Below are 15151 nucleotides of genomic sequence, written 5' to 3' on the forward strand. Positions count from 1 at the left end.
TTGTTCCTATCTATTGGGCACTAGCATTTGCATTTCGTCCTCCGGACGACCTAGCAGGTAGGTGCTAGTATTATTACCATTTTCCAGGGAGGAAATTGAAGTGTAAACAGGTTGAGTTATGGACCTATCCCTTGAAGAGCTAGAAAGTGGCAGAGCCAGGCTTCAGACCCCTGTAGGCCAGCTTCACGCGCCTCTAGATTGGAGGTAACTAAAAAATAAAGACAAGGAAAAGCCAAATAGGTAAATAATTCAAGCAGGATCCTGCGACCACTGGACCATGAGGCCTAAGCTGTGTGGGGTTAAAGGGAGAAGAGCGGGGGACGCCTGGGTGGCTCAGACAGTTCAGCGCCTGCCTTCGGCTCAGGTCATTATCCCAGGGTCCCGGGATCGAGTCCCACATTGGGCTCCCTGCTCAGCGGAGAGCCTGCTTCTCCCTCTGCCCGCCGCTCCCCCTGCTTGTGCGCGCGCTCTCTCTCTGACAAATAAATAAAATTAAAAAAAAAAAAAAGGAGAAGAGCGCGTGGGGGAGAGGAGGCACGCGCCGAGATGACGAAATTGGGCGGATGGAAGAGACAGTGCGAAGTGGGGACAGACCGGGCCGCCCCCTCCACCCCCACCCCCCGGCCTTGCGCCCTCGCCCGCTCCTTGCCCAGGGGCACCGGGCACCTGCGGGAAGGGCGGGGAATCCCGGCTCCTTCCCTACCGCGCTTCTCCGCCCTCTCCCTGCCTCCTTCCCGGCGGACCCGAGGCCGCCCCCCACCCGACGTCCAAGACCCCGCAGGCCTTGCCGCCCCCAGAGCCAAGGTCCCCCGACTGCGGACGCGCCCGCGGGCGCCCCATAACGAAAGTTAAGCGGGAGCCGCCCCGGCCGGGCCGCGGACCCTCGGGTTTCCCGGAAGCTCTGCGCGCGGGTGGCACCACTGTGCCGGGAGCCGCCTCGGTGCCCCGGGCACCCCCACCCCGCGGCAAGAGCTACGAGGCTACGCGGGGGCCGAGGTGAGCGCGCCGGCCGGTAGGGCTGTCCACCGATCTCCAGCGCAGGCAGGGGCGCGCCGGGCCTCGAACCCGAGGCTCTGATTCCCCGCGGCTCCGACCACGCGGCTGGGTGCGCCGCGCCGCGCTGACGGGCGGAGTGGTCGCCGCGCTGGGGCTGCGCAGCTCGGTGACTGGCGGCGGGGGCGGGGGCGGGGGGAGCGGCCCCTCTGCCCTTCCCGCCGCCGGAGGCCCGGGGCCGCGGGGACTTTTATTCTGACACGGCCGGCGCCCGGCTCTGCTTAGTCATGGTGACCTGCGCGCGCTCCGCGCCTCCCCCCCGGCGCGCAGCGATGGAGGCGCCCGGGCCTGGGCGACGGAGGCGGAGCTCGAGCGCGGCCATGGCGGGGTGAGTGAGGCGCCCTGCGCCGGGGCCGTGCGAACGGCGGGCCGGGAGTGCCCCGGGGGTCGGGGAACGGGGCGCCGCGGGTCCGGTCGCCCTGGGGGTCCCGCGGCCTCGCGGAGGGCCAGGAGGGCGCGGCTCGAGTCCTAGGCTTTTGTTGGACGGCGCGACTCGAGAGGTGGCCCGGGAGCTACGCAAGCCGGGCGAGAGGCCCAGGGAGTGCCCCTCGGACCGAGGGCCCGGGAGCCCGGCGCGCTGGGGAGCTCGGTCGGCGCCTTGGGGTTGGCAGTGGAAAGGCCGCGCGGCAGGGGTCACTTCCTCCCTTCTCCAGGCCTTGGTGGCGGCTCAGGCAGGACATGCGCAGTCCCCCGCTCATCGCTTCGTGGGTGGGAGGGGGGAAGTGCCCAGTGTCCAAGGGGCGCCGTTGACCGACTGGCCAAAGACCAAGAAGCAGGACAGGGGCCTCAGCCGGCGAGAGGCGGCCAAGCGGCGCCCCGGGCCCGGTGGAGGAGGGTGCTCCGGCAGGCACGGGGGAGTGGGCAGCCGGCCAGCCACTCGCTTACTGACCCCTGAGCTAGGCCCCAGGCGGGACGTGGGGGAGCACATGCGAGGGTGGGCACAGCCCTGACCTACACGGGGCTCCCTGCCTTCGTAAGCCCTGGGGCTGAGGACCAGAGGCATGGGCCATCCTTCAACACGCAAGCCACGGAGCTCATTTCGGTTTCTGACAAGTGCTGTGGCGGAAATAAAACAGGGAGGAGATGACTCTGCTCTGAGTCCGGGAAAGATAAATGGCCAACCTGGGGAGCCTCTTGCAGATCCCCCTCTTCTCCCAGCCGGATCTTTCAAAACACAGCTCATGCCCTGGCCCTCTGGACTCTACAGGTTTCATGGAAACCTGCCCTTTAGTAGTATTTCTCATTATACTCCTCCCTGATTCTCCAGATTGTCTCTCTCATTCTGCCTCTGAGCCTTTGCACTTGCCATTCCCTCTGCCTGGAAAACCCCTTTCACATGTACATCCTTCTTGTGTCAGCTCTAACAGAGCCCTGGACTACCGGATTTAAACTAACTGCCCCAAGTCACACTATCCCAACGCTGTTATCCTTTTCTTCACAACCGCAATTTCTACTCAAGTCTTGCTTATTTTACTTATGGCCCATCTCTCCCCAGGTGTCATCTCCAGGGGGGCACAGTTTATGTCTGCCTTTCTCCACTGCTGTGTCTCCAGTGCCCAGAACAGTGCCTGGCACACAGTAGATACTCAATAAACGTTGGTGAGGTAAATGAAAGAATGAGCTAGACATGCTCTATCTAGGAAGGGAAGGGCCACCAGCTAGCTGGAACAGAGTGAGCAAAGGAAAGAGGTGGACAGAGGCTGACTGTGTACGGCTTAGTAGGACATTGCAGAGTTTGGTTTTACTCTTTGTGCCGTAGGGGGATTCTGAGCAAGGGAGGGACATCATCCGACCTGTGTTTTAAGATGGACTCTTGGGCTCTGAGGCCATGTGGCAGTTAGTGAGCACAAATGGACATTGCTTCATCTGGGCTTGGGAAGGAAAACTGGTCTAGGAGTCACTTTATCTTAAAAAAGAGGAGGCCTGCCCCCAGGCCCTGCCCCCAGCCCTGTGCTCTCCCTCCTCCAGGCCTCTGAGTGCCAGTGGTGGTGTTGTCCCTTGTCACCTGGAACCCCATGCAGCCGGAACCCAGGCTTAGCGGGGCTGGGGCCCGCACGCGATTCCTTCCCCTGAGGTCACAGCGCCCTGAGGGGGCAGGGGACACGGTGATGTACGCCTCCACCGAGTGCAAAGCCGAGGTGACGCCCTCCCAGCACGGCAACCGCACCTTCAGCTACACGCTGGAGGACCACACCAAGCAGGCCTTTGGCATCATGAACGAGCTGCGGCTCAGCCAGCAGCTCTGTGATGTCACACTGCAGGTCAAATATGAGGACGCGCCAGCCGCCCAGTTCATGGCTCACAAGGTGGTGCTGGCCTCATCTAGCCCCGTCTTCAAGGCCATGTTCACCAATGGGCTGCGGGAGCAGGGCATGGAGGTGGTGTCCATTGAGGGCATCCACCCCAAGGTCATGGAGCGCCTCATTGAGTTTGCCTACACGGCCTCCATCTCCATGGGGGAGAAGTGTGTGCTCCACGTGATGAATGGCGCCGTCATGTACCAGATCGACAGCGTCGTCCGCGCCTGCAGCGACTTCCTCGTGCAGCAGCTGGACCCCAGCAACGCCATTGGCATTGCCAACTTCGCCGAACAGATCGGCTGCGCCGAGCTGCATCAGCGCGCCCGCGAATACATCTATATGCACTTCGGAGAGGTGAGTGCCGGGAGGAGACATGGAGCCAGGGCCTGGGGGCGGGATCGGAAGGACCAGGGACAGATGGTTGGACATCGCTGTCTTCCCTTGAGATGTGAAGGGTCCGATCTGGGACGCCTGGGTGGCTCATTTGGTTAAGCAACTGCCTTCGGCTCAGGTCATGATCCTGGAGTCCCAGGATCGAGTCCCACATCGGGCTCCCTGCTCGGCAGGGAGTCTGCTTCTCCCTCTGACCCTCCCCCCTCTCATGCTCTCTCTCTCTCATTCTCTCTCTCAAATAAATAAATAAAAATATTAAAAAAAAAAAAAAAAGAGATGTGAAGGGTCCGATCAGGGAGCTGGAGAAAAATGGGGTTCTGGGGTCCTAGTCTACACATCTGGGGTGACTCTGGGAAACAGCTGAGGAAAGTGAGAGCTTCCTGGGTCTGTCTCAGGCTCCCCGGCTTCTCTGGGGCCAAGGGTAGGGAAGGGTGCAGTGAACACGGACAGCAGCTCAACCCTGGGGTGCGCTAAAGGAGGGCCCGATATTTCAGACAGCCTGCAAATATTTATTAAACACCCATGACATGCTGCCTCCCTCAAATGTGACCCTTAGACGTGTTTTCTCTGGTCAGCGCAGTGTTGTCCTTACACTGTTCTTGGTTTCATTTTCGTTTTTAAGTGGAGGAAGTTGTGAGCAGAAGATAACAGATTCCTTGTAAAATCACAATGAAGAGCCCAAATTCTTGGGTGGCAGCCACTAGAGGTTGTGCCCTTGGGATGATGATGATAATAAGTGTTTGTTGAGCACTTGCTGTGGGCCAACCCCTGTTCTAAGTGATTTCCATTCTTTAAATCATTGGATTTTCCCAACTATCCTGTGAGGAAGTACCACCCTAAGGTGTGGCCCAACAGGGCTGTACCCCAGGCCCCACGCCTTAGGGAGTCCCGTGCTTTAGAGGGCCTTCCTGGAACTTTTCAAAGTCTTCCCGCAGTGGCCGGGATCAGCTGAGGTAGATACCGCCCGGGTTTCCATTTCTCTCCTTAAGGGGTAGATGTTCTCTTTCCCTCTACCCCACATGTGGGGTTGACCAGATGAGGAGCGCTGGCATTAGTCCGAGGGCCTATGGCTTCCAGGAAGGTGGTCTGTGAGCAGGGCTTTTCCACAGGCCTGCACAGTGTTTCTTTAAAGGGATTGCGTGGGCTTGGGGTACCAGAGTGTTGGTGACCTGCTGATGTCGGGTGACTGAAATTATTTATATAGACTGGTGCCTGACAAGAAATACTTGCCTGGGGCCCTGGATACCCTAGGAGTAGCCCAGCTATGAGGTAGCTACTAATATAATCCCTCTTTTACAGAGGATGAAAACCAAGGCACGGAGCGTTTCCGATATTTGCCCAAGATCACCTAGTTAGAAAGTAGTGGGCCAAGTTGCAGCTCAGCCTTCTTTCTTTAGAGCCTACACTTTTCTAGAATATTCTATGGCTATTACTTTTTCCTTTTTTAGTCAATCTACCCTTTTGAAAAAGTAATTTTGTTTAAAAAAAAAAGGTAACAATCTTGTAGTTCAAGCACAAAATGATACAAAAAGGTACATAGTACATTGTGTCTTTGCCCATTCGCCTGAGTACTTCCGTACTATATGCCTGGCATGTAGTATTGACTCATTTAACCTTCACAACCTATGAAGTTCATGCTATTTGAATCCCCGTTTTACAAAATAGGAAACTGAGATTGTCAGAGGCAGGTTGAGTGACTTGTCTGCGATCGTACCGCCGTTGAGGGGAGTCAGCCTGTCACAGTAATGCCCTCCGCAGGTGGCCAAGCAAGAGGAGTTCTTCAACCTGTCCCATTGCCAGCTGGTGACGCTCATCAGCCGAGACGACCTGAACGTGCGCTGCGAGTCCGAGGTCTTCCACGCCTGCATCGACTGGGTCAAGTACGACTGCGAGCAGCGGCGCTTCTACGTGCAGGCGCTGCTCCGTGCCGTGCGCTGCCACTCCCTCACGCCCCACTTCCTGCAGATGCAGCTGCAGAAGTGCGAGATCTTGCAGTCGGACTCCCGCTGCAAGGACTACCTGGTCAAGATCTTCCAGGAGCTTACCTTGCATAAGCCCACGCAGGTGATGCCCTGTCGGGCGCCCAAAGTCGGCCGGCTCATCTACACCGCTGGTGGCTACTTCCGCCAGTCGCTCAGCTACCTGGAGGCCTACAACCCCAGTGATGGCACCTGGCTCCGACTGGCAGACCTGCAGGTCCCTCGCAGTGGCCTGGCCGGCTGCGTCGTGGGCGGGCTGCTGTATGCTGTGGGTGGCCGGAACAACTCGCCCGACGGCAACACCGACTCCAATGCGCTGGACTGCTATAACCCCATGACCAACCAGTGGTCGCCCTGTGCCCCCATGAGCGTACCACGCAATCGGATCGGGGTTGGGGTCATCGATGGGCACATCTATGCCGTTGGTGGCTCCCATGGCTGCATCCACCACAACAGTGTGGAGCGGTGAGTGGCAGGGCCCGGAGGGGTGGGCTCTGAGGTTCCCATTGCTAACAAGGGCCGAACCCATTGGCATTTGGGGATTCCCCCTGTTGTTGAGTGCCTGTCTCTGTGCTCTGCCTTCAGGGAGTGGAAGCCTCAGGTGAAGCTAAATCCATGGGAGATTTATGGTCAGTGACGTTGGATGATGTGTCTGGGCCTGGGAATTGCTCACAGGGCTGTCACAAACCCATAACAACTGCAGATTTGGAAAGAGTTCTTTCAGTTTGAAGTTGTTGTAAAACGCTAATTTTATTACAACATGACACCTCACTGCCATCTGCCCCCAGACTGCCATAATAAACAGATGTTTGAGGTCTTCTATGTGGAAGGTGCCCCCTTGTGCAGTGCACAACCGACACAACCGCATGGTGACCCTGTGTTTAGAGGCTGAGCAGTTTTGGCTTCCAACTTTTGCACAGCCAGTCCTCTGCTTTCTCCTCTTCCAGAAGCTTGATCCATGATACAGTTCTCAGCTGGAGAACTTGTTAGAACAAACTCCCTGGCCCACTGCTGGAGATCTGGCATTGGTGGGTTTGGAGCGAGGCTGGGGAATGGGAATTTTAAACAGACACCACACTTTGAAAAAAACCATCGTGGGTGGTAGCCTGGTTGTTAGAATTAGGATTCTGGTGTCCTAGAAGGCTGGGTCATACCCCCAGCCCCACCTCCTTCGTGACCCGGGACATGCCATTTCCTCCCTCTGTGCTTCTGTCTTGTCGTCTGAAGATGATGGGGAAGTGGGAGATGATGAGAACCACCTGCCCGACCGGCTAAGTGGGGTTTTGGGGAGCTAACAACACGCAGTACAGGGCCTGGCAGGTGGTGTATGGTCGTGCTACCACCAGCGTCCAGCAGACATGCAGGTAACCTTGAGCAGATGATGGCTGTGAACCTGTTTCCTCAGAGAAAAGCTATGAGGAGTAAAGAGTTCAAGTGCAGAAGGAACTAGCAGCATGTCGGGTCATAGTGTTCCACACAGGTCAGCTGTGATCGCTGTTGTCATCGTTCTTATGCCCTTGCAGGTATGAGCCAGAGCGGGACGAGTGGCACTTGGTGGCCCCAATGCTGACTCGAAGGATCGGGGTGGGAGTGGCGGTCCTCAACCGTCTGCTCTATGCCGTCGGGGGCTTTGATGGAACAAACCGCCTCAACTCAGCCGAGTGTTACTACCCAGAGAGAAATGAGTGGCGGATGATCACACCCATGAACACCATCCGGAGTGGGGCAGGTGGGTGGGCACTGCCGGGAGGGGAGCGTGGAGGAACCCTCTCCCACTCCTGGGCTTGAAACTCGGCAAGACCTGGGGGAGGCTTCCCGTTCCAGTCTTAAACCCTGGGGCACGCACAGGAGAGCTAGATCCTGACAGTGGGAGCTCTTGTCTTCCCGCTTTGTTTCTGAAGGGCGCCCCGGGAGAGGGGCGAGGGGAGAGGGGTGGTGGGGCCTGGGGCCCCCAGAGCCAGGCCCTGGAGTCACTCTGTGCACGGTGTGTTTAGGAGTCTGTGTCTTACACAACTGTATCTATGCTGCGGGAGGCTACGATGGTCAGGACCAGCTCAACAGCGTGGAGCGCTACGACGTGGAGACAGAAACGTGGAGTTTTGTAGCTCCCATGAAGCATCGGCGAAGTGCCCTGGGGATTACTGTGCACCAGGGAAGGATCTACGTTCTCGGTGAGGCCCTGGGGGCAGGGGCCTGGGTGGAGAAGACCGATTAACCCCATCTTTGGGGGGCGGGCTCACATCCCAGGAGGAAGGCTCCTTGGGGTTCCTTCTCCCTCTTTCTTTCCCCTCAGAGGGGGTGACTGTCTCCTCTGCTCTCCCGGCAGGAGGCTATGATGGCCACACGTTCCTGGACAGTGTGGAGTGTTACGACCCAGACACAGACACCTGGAGTGAGGTGACCCACATGACATCGGGCCGGAGCGGGGTGGGTGTTGCTGTCACCATGGAGCCCTGCCGGAAGCAGATCGACCAGCAGAACTGTACCTGTTGAGCCACTTGAGTTTCTTGGGCAAAAAAATGGTCTGATCGATAGTATGGTTGTTTTTGTACAAAAACAGGGACAAAAAGAAAAGGCGACAGAGCAAATGCTTATCCTCCAAGATGGGAGGCTGAGATGCCTCAGTGTTCAAATGACAACTAGAAAGAAAAGAAGGCCAGAGCGGGAACCCACGAGCCTGTCAGAGTCGTCCCAGGAGTGTCCAAGAGAGCCTCCCTGGGAGGGGGGGTGCATGAAGGGCAGGCTCCCAGGAAGAGAGGCCCCTGCACCCACTACCCTGAGAATAGGCCTGGGTCCCACACCAGCAGCCGCCACCTCCCTTTGCGGTGAAAGCAGGTGCTTAGGTCAGGCCGGGTTTTTGTTTCTTGTGTCTTTGTGGTTGGTTCCTGGAGGCCTGGGAAGGAGCCAGCTGAGGCCTCACGGGTGAGGCTCCTGTGGAGGTGTGGACCCCAGGGATGGGCCTGTACATAGAAACCACTGGATATCTCTGCCCTGGACATTTTGTTGATAAGTAACCATATAACTTTCCAATGAAAATAAAGAACAAACTAACTAGCGTCTTCCACCCGGGCTCTCAGCTGGAGGTCTCGAACCCGGGGACAGAAAGGACTCTTCCGAAACGTACTCAAGTCTTTGATTTTGAGTTTGAATTTGAAACCAGGTCGTTATCTCTGCCCATCGCATCTTGACATGTAGGGCATCTTTCTCCCCGGAGGCAAGCCACACAGGGCTCACTTTGTCACATTGGGCTGCTTTGAAGACAATGACCTAACTCCTTGACACCTCTCTTTTAGGGCTCCCTGGAGTTCTATTTTAAGGCAAACCATCCCCAACATGCCTTCCAAATCGGTGAAAATCTATCCAGTCATTTGTATGCGCTTCAATAACACAGATAGCCTTTTATTTAGGACAAAAGGGGTTCTTGGGAATTTTCTTAGGCAAAGGGCTCAATATAACCTGGTCTCTTCTGAACAATTCGTGTGAAGGCAACATACGGCCTGGATCTCTTCTTAAGCCAATTAACTATTTGGTTTTTTTTTTTAAGATTTTATTTATTTATTTGACAGAGAGAGAGACAGCGAGAGAGGGAACACAAGCAGGGGGAGTGGGAGAGGGAGAAGCAGGCTTCCCGCTGAGCAGGGAGCCCGGTGCGGGGCTGGATCCCAGGACCCCGGGATCATGACCTGAGCCGAAGGCAGACGCTTAATGACAGCCACCCAGGTGCCCTGCCAATTAACTATTTGTATTGGGAGAGTGGAGCGAAGAGGTCTCAACTATCAGGAATGTCCTAGGTTCTCCCAGGGAGCTTAGTGAGGAAACATTTGATTCCTTCCCTTACCTCTCAGCTCTGTAGCTTCATTCACTCAATTCACCTGAAGGTTTTCTTAGTTGCACCGCTTCCTTGGTCCTCTTCCTAAGGTTTTATTGGAACAAGAAAAGAAATCTGCATTGGCTGCATTGAATGGATGGGGGAGGACTAGGAATTGTAAACATAGTATCTGGATAGCCTTTTAGCATTTGCAGTGTTTTTGCACATTATTTGATCCTCAAGAGTGCTGTGAGCCAGGAAGGGCCAGCCCGAATTCTTTACAGATTAGAGGTTTAGAGAAGTGACTTACCTAAGGTCATGTGGCCACTAAATGGTAGGGTTTAGATTCGACTCAAGTGGACACCAAAGCAGCTACAACTCGTTCGAACACCGTGTGTGAGAAGGGACATAAAGAGGTCCCGTGGGGTCAGTGTGTATATCAGTGAAAGCTCCAGAAACAGCGATCTAATCTAGAGTCAAGAGGAATTTGCATGTAAATCCGTTGCCATAAGCCACACAGCCTATCCCAGAGTGGGGTTTCCTTCTACAAGGGCTGGAACCCTGGTCTTGAGGTCAGGTTTCAGCTGATTCAGTAAAGCAAGATGAACAGTTTCTTACCTGCAAAAATGGTACTTGGACACCGGCTGGGCCTCAGGCCCTGTGTAAGCTGCTGGACCAACAAAGGTGAGTATTTACATTCACTTTCTAACTCTGCAAAGACAGCTGTTTATAAAAAGACCTCACTGTGCTAGGTATCGGGGCTAGGGTAGTGAACAGGCCCCAAGTGATCCCGGCCCTCATGGAATTACAGCCTAGCAGAGGAGTAGTGTGACCAACTCGTCCTGGTTTGCCCAGGACAGTCCCAGATTGAACACTGAAAGGCTGGCATCCCCAAGCCCCTCAGCCCCCCGGGTAAACCGGGTCAACTCTACAGGTAAGCCAGATGCTGAAGCAATATTACAACTGTGCTGAGTGACAGGCAGCTGAGGGTCGTGGTTAAGTTCCCATTTGGAAGTCGATGGCTCTGGAAGCCATGTGGACATGGCTTGGCTGCAGAGCGGAGTGCACTGGGGAAAGCGAAGCAGCTATTGCGTTAGCCAGGTGAGAGGTTGGCAGTTTGGATTAGGCTGTGGGAGTAGAGAGAGGTTGAATCTACAGCTGAGGGGACTGATGAGATAAGAAGGGCGGAGAATTAGGAATGCTCCTGTGTGGCTTCAACCTTAATCCCAGCCAGGGGTAGAGAAGCTTTGAGGAGGCTGCAGGTATAGAAGGGAAGTGGCAATGTTTTGGGGTGTGTCGCATTTGAGGCCTCAGGATACAACTGTTTTAGGAGAGTGCACAGTCATTTTGCTCGCCTTCAGGCTTTAATGCTTCCAACAGGTAGTTCTCGAATGGCTGTTCTACCAGACCGGAAGTGAGGTGTTCAGACACCGTGAGAAACAGGCATGACACCGTCTCTCTCGGAGAGCTAGAATTAATGATCACAAAAATGCCTATGTAATTAGGTTCAAAGGTAACCCCTCTGAAGGCCAGGAGCTTGACCTAGGTCAGAGGCCCTGAGAAAGCATTGTTGAGGAGGTTTTCTCACAGAAATCCAAAGGAACTGATAGTGTAAACTTAGTGAGGAAAGGAAGGGCAAGCTTCGGGACAGAAGAAGCATCACATGCAAAGGTCCTGTGGCACCAGGAAGCAACCTAGATGAACTCTGAGAGGGAGGAGGAACATGGTGTCAGAAGAGGCCCTGTGGGCCATGCTCATTTCAATCTAATTCTTAAATACCTAAGTATTACCTTAAAAAAAAGAGAACATTATAGATAAAGCTGAAATCTTACTATCTTTCCATTCCAGTCCCCTCTCAATTTAAAACAAACTGCAGTAATGTTCTATGTATTTCCTTACAAAAATGGCATAATGTTGCCTGTATTATTCTGCAACTTGCTTTCCCCCCTCAGACTTCTAGATCTTTTTGTCTGTGACATCACATTCCTTTTGCCAGGTACCTATGTTCTGTTTTATCTCTTCTAGTACCGACAGACATTTAGGTCTTTTCATTTCTCAAAATTACAGATAAGGCTGAAATGCCTACTCTTAACCATGTCTCCTCGGGCACAAATATGTATATTTCTCCAGGGGGATGCTAAGAGGTGGAACTTACTAGATCTTAGGGTAAGCACAGCTTTCCTTAGAGGCTGCCAGATTGCCCTCCAAAGTGGTTGTAACAAACCATGTTCTTTCTGCTTCTAGAAGTTCTTTATAAATTTCACACAGTCAAATTTATCACTCTCCCTTGATGTTTTTTCTCTTCTGTGTCATATTTAAGAAGGACTTTTGGTTCTTGCCATTTTCCGTGGCTTCCTACCCATTTGTTAAGTTGTTGTCTCCTGCCCGTACATTTGTTTCTGCCTAAGTTAACCAGACTCGGTTTTTGTTGGTTCTGTTAAAACCAAGAATCCTGACTAACAGAGACATCAAGAAATTTTTGTACTGCTTTTCCTTCGGATATTATTGTTTTGTTTTTGTACTATTTTTAAATCCAACAGGAAGTTGTTGGTATGATACCAAATGGGAATTTAATTTTGTACGGATAGCTATTGCTCAACCATTTATTTTTCAAACCATTTCTTGACTCATTCATGCTTTACCCATAGTTCTTAAATGCTATCCCAATCATATGCAAATTTCTCACGTTTGTATGGGACCCCTATTCCGTTATATTGACTTTCTGCATCAATATCCATTTTTGCATCAATTTCATCATTTTAATTACTAAAGTTTTAACATGTCTTAATATCAGAATAAGTCCCTTCTCCCTTTTTCTTTCTATTAAAAAAAAAAAAAAAAAACAACCCTGAGCTATTCTGTTACTGCATATTTATTCTTTGCTCCATGGATGAAATTCCATGAAAAATAAATATTTTAATTGGGTTGCATTAAAATTATCGAGTTGGGGTGGAATAATATTTTTACATTAGGCCTCTCCGTTCATGAACTTAGTGTATCTGTTTAGTGAAGTCTTTGCTGTCCTCAGGAAGGCTTTATAATTTCTCCACAAAGGGCTTGCGAAGGGTTTATTCATGGGAGTTTTATGGGCCTGGTTGCTGTTGTCAATGAGATCTTTACTCCTTGATCCTTTACAATTGGTGTTTCTGAAAAAAAAATAAAATTGGTATTTCTGGTATATGGGAAATTTGTTGATTTAGGTATCTTGATCTTCCACCAGCCTCTTTCTAGTTTTCTAGTTTTTTTTTTTTAAGCAGATAGTTAAATTGTCTGCAAGTAAGAATAGTGGAATGTCATCTTTTCCAATAGTTACGCCACTCATTTCTTGCCTTACAGCATTAGCTAAGACCTTTGAAATGTTAGTTAGTTGTGGGACTGGTGGGGAATAGTTGTCTTATTCCTAATAATAAGGTGAGTGCTTCTAATGTGCCACCATTAAATCTGATGTTTGCCAAACGATTTTCTGTAACTTATACCTTAAGTTTTGCTGGAGCTTTTTTCAAGTTCGGGAAGCTCCCCTCTATACCTAGTTTGCTACATGTTGTTGTTTTTTAAATCATAAATGGGTGTTGAATTTTCCAGAAGTCTCTCATTCAATAGGTGAGTCTCAAGAAATTGCATTTCTAACATTCCCAGTTGACGCTGATGCTGCTTGTCCAGGGACCACACGGCAAGACATACGGGTATAGAACAAGAATAGTGGGTTAAAAGCACGTTCTGAGAAACACTTAAGGAATAAATGGAAGAGAAGCCCCAACAAACAACAGCAGCAGAAAAGCATGAGGAAAACTAAGAAAAGTATAGTGTCACAGAGGCTAAGTGGAGGAAAAAGTCGAGCACAAAAATTTTAAGGAACAATGCTATGAAGTGCAAAGAGCTTCAGAAAGACAGACCCCTTCAAATGCCCACTGGATTTGGTGACTGGAAAGTAATCTTACTGAGAACCATTTCAGGAGACTTGTGAGGGTAAAGCAACAGATCCCTTCAGTAAATATTCATGGAGTGCTTCCTTGGAACAGGTACTGTTGCTGAGAAGACAACACTGAATCAGTGAAGGAAACTGAGGAAGAGAATATCTCTTCTGAGGCATTTGGATGAGAAGAGGCAGAAAAAGACTGGCTGAAAGCTAGAGAGGAACAAAGAATTCAGGGAGGGTTTGGGGTTTTGTTTTTGAGATTCAGAAAACAGCATGTTTATAAGCCGAGGGGAAGTTTCAGTATAGAAAGATTTTCAAAGATGAGGTGAAAGAGGTTGGATTCATAGTGATGGTAAGCAAATAACTTCCCACTCTCAATCAAGTGGACAGTGTCTAAGGTAACCTTTAGCTCTGTGAAGGGCACTGTAGTTCTGGACGCTAGAGTCCCTTGCTTTGTGCAATACAACATGCTGTCAATTCAATGAATATCTTCTCCCTTGAGTGTGCATTCTGGTTTTAAAATATAAATGTTAGTGGAACTAAATTTTGTGGAAGATAGAACTTAAGGGGTGGGGGGAGGGGAAGAATACACTGGAATCAACAGACTAGGCTTGAGACCCATATCTGGCACTCAAACTTGGTGCAAATCCTCTCTGTGCCTGGCTTTCCTCATCTGTAAAATGGGGATAATAACTACCCTAGCAGCTGGCACGCAGTAAGATACAATAAATGTAGTATTACTGGTAGGAATGAGGTTTAAGTACTGGAAACCTGATGTGCTAACATTAATCGGGATTATCAAGGTTGTTAAGGTTAGCAAGATAATGGTAGAACATTTAGTGACCTCAGACCACTTTACCTGTGCTGCTTAAAATTCCTCACTGGCTCTCGTAACCTGTGAAAAATCCGAGCTTCCACCAACCCATCTGCCTTATTTTGTGATGATTTTGTAGCTCCGCCTACTCTCTGGGCTGATACGGGAGGTGTGGTCTAAAAGGGACGCAGCACCCTCTTGTGGGCTTCGAGGCAAAAAGAGGAACTGTTGCCAGAGAAGGAGAGCTAGAAAAGGAACAAGGTTGGAGGAGCCCAGGGTGCAAAATTACCCGACCTTGGCTTGTTCCTTTTTTTTTTTTTTAAATTAGCATTCTTCAAAACTTCTGGGTAAATTATATTTGTAGTAAATGAAACAACTGCAAATGCATCAGGAAGCTTCCCCCTATTTAAAGAGCTCTCCCTTCCATGAGCCCCAGCATCACATCCACACCTCAGGGTCATAGCTTTGATTTTCTTAGGCCACATGTTAAACAGAGCACTCAGGAACATTTTTCAGACTACATGTCCCAGGATCTGCCCGGATCAAATCAGCTGCTCTAGACCACTTTGGTGGGAAATTTTAAACCGAGCTGCTGACTTCAGCTGCCTCTTTGCCTTCACTTGCTCTTAGCCTCAGGGTCAGGAAAGATGAATTGCGTCAGCCAAGGAGTTGGTGTTTAAATCTCAGCTACGGCAGGTGCATCTCTTTCTTCTCTACTGCGTGTCTTCCCCTTACTCATCATACTTCACCCTCCCTGGTCATCTCTCAGTTCCACTAAGGATTCACCAAGTGAAGCGTTGGGGCATGGACTATGTCCCAGGCACTGGGTAGTGACAGCTAGGAGCAGACAGTTTCTGCCCTCCTGCACTTGTAGTCAACCAGGCGGGA

General features: G+C 51.6%; 1 protein-coding gene across 2 annotated transcripts; it reads left to right on the plus strand.

The window, feature by feature from the left end:
• Positions 1–612: 612 nt before the first annotated feature.
• Positions 613–8789, plus strand: KEAP1 (kelch like ECH associated protein 1). Of its 2 annotated transcripts, none has more exons than XM_036109273.2 (6): positions 613–996; positions 3022–3707; positions 5505–6190; positions 7249–7454; positions 7720–7896; positions 8052–8789. In XM_036109273.2, the coding sequence occupies exons 2-6, from the start codon at positions 3069–3071 to the stop codon at positions 8216–8218; spliced, it is 1875 nt and encodes a 624-aa protein (XP_035965166.1). In that variant the 5' UTR covers positions 613–996; positions 3022–3068; the 3' UTR covers positions 8219–8789. The 2 variants fall into 2 exon arrangements, with proteins under 2 accessions (XP_035965166.1, XP_035965165.1); XM_036109272.2 differs by lacking the exon at positions 613–996 and adding an exon at positions 1227–1381.
• The last annotated feature ends 6362 nt before the right edge of the window (positions 8790–15151 follow it).

The sequence above is a fragment of the Halichoerus grypus genome, chromosome 1 (genome assembly GCF_964656455.1).
Source record: "Halichoerus grypus chromosome 1, mHalGry1.hap1.1, whole genome shotgun sequence".
Taxonomy (NCBI): Eukaryota; Metazoa; Chordata; class Mammalia; order Carnivora; family Phocidae; genus Halichoerus; species Halichoerus grypus.

Excerpts from the sequence above, each read along its gene's own strand:
- KEAP1 (XM_036109273.2), top strand. The coding sequence starts at position 3,069 with ATGCAGCCGGAACCCAGGCTTAGCGGGGCTGGGGCCCGCACGCGATTC. Across the intron at positions 3,708-5,504 it reads TCTATATGCACTTCGGAGAG|GTGGCCAAGCAAGAGGAGTT; the intron begins GTGAGTGCCGGG and ends TGCCCTCCGCAG. Across the intron at positions 7,897-8,051 it reads GGGAAGGATCTACGTTCTCG|GAGGCTATGATGGCCACACG; the intron begins GTGAGGCCCTGG and ends CTCTCCCGGCAG.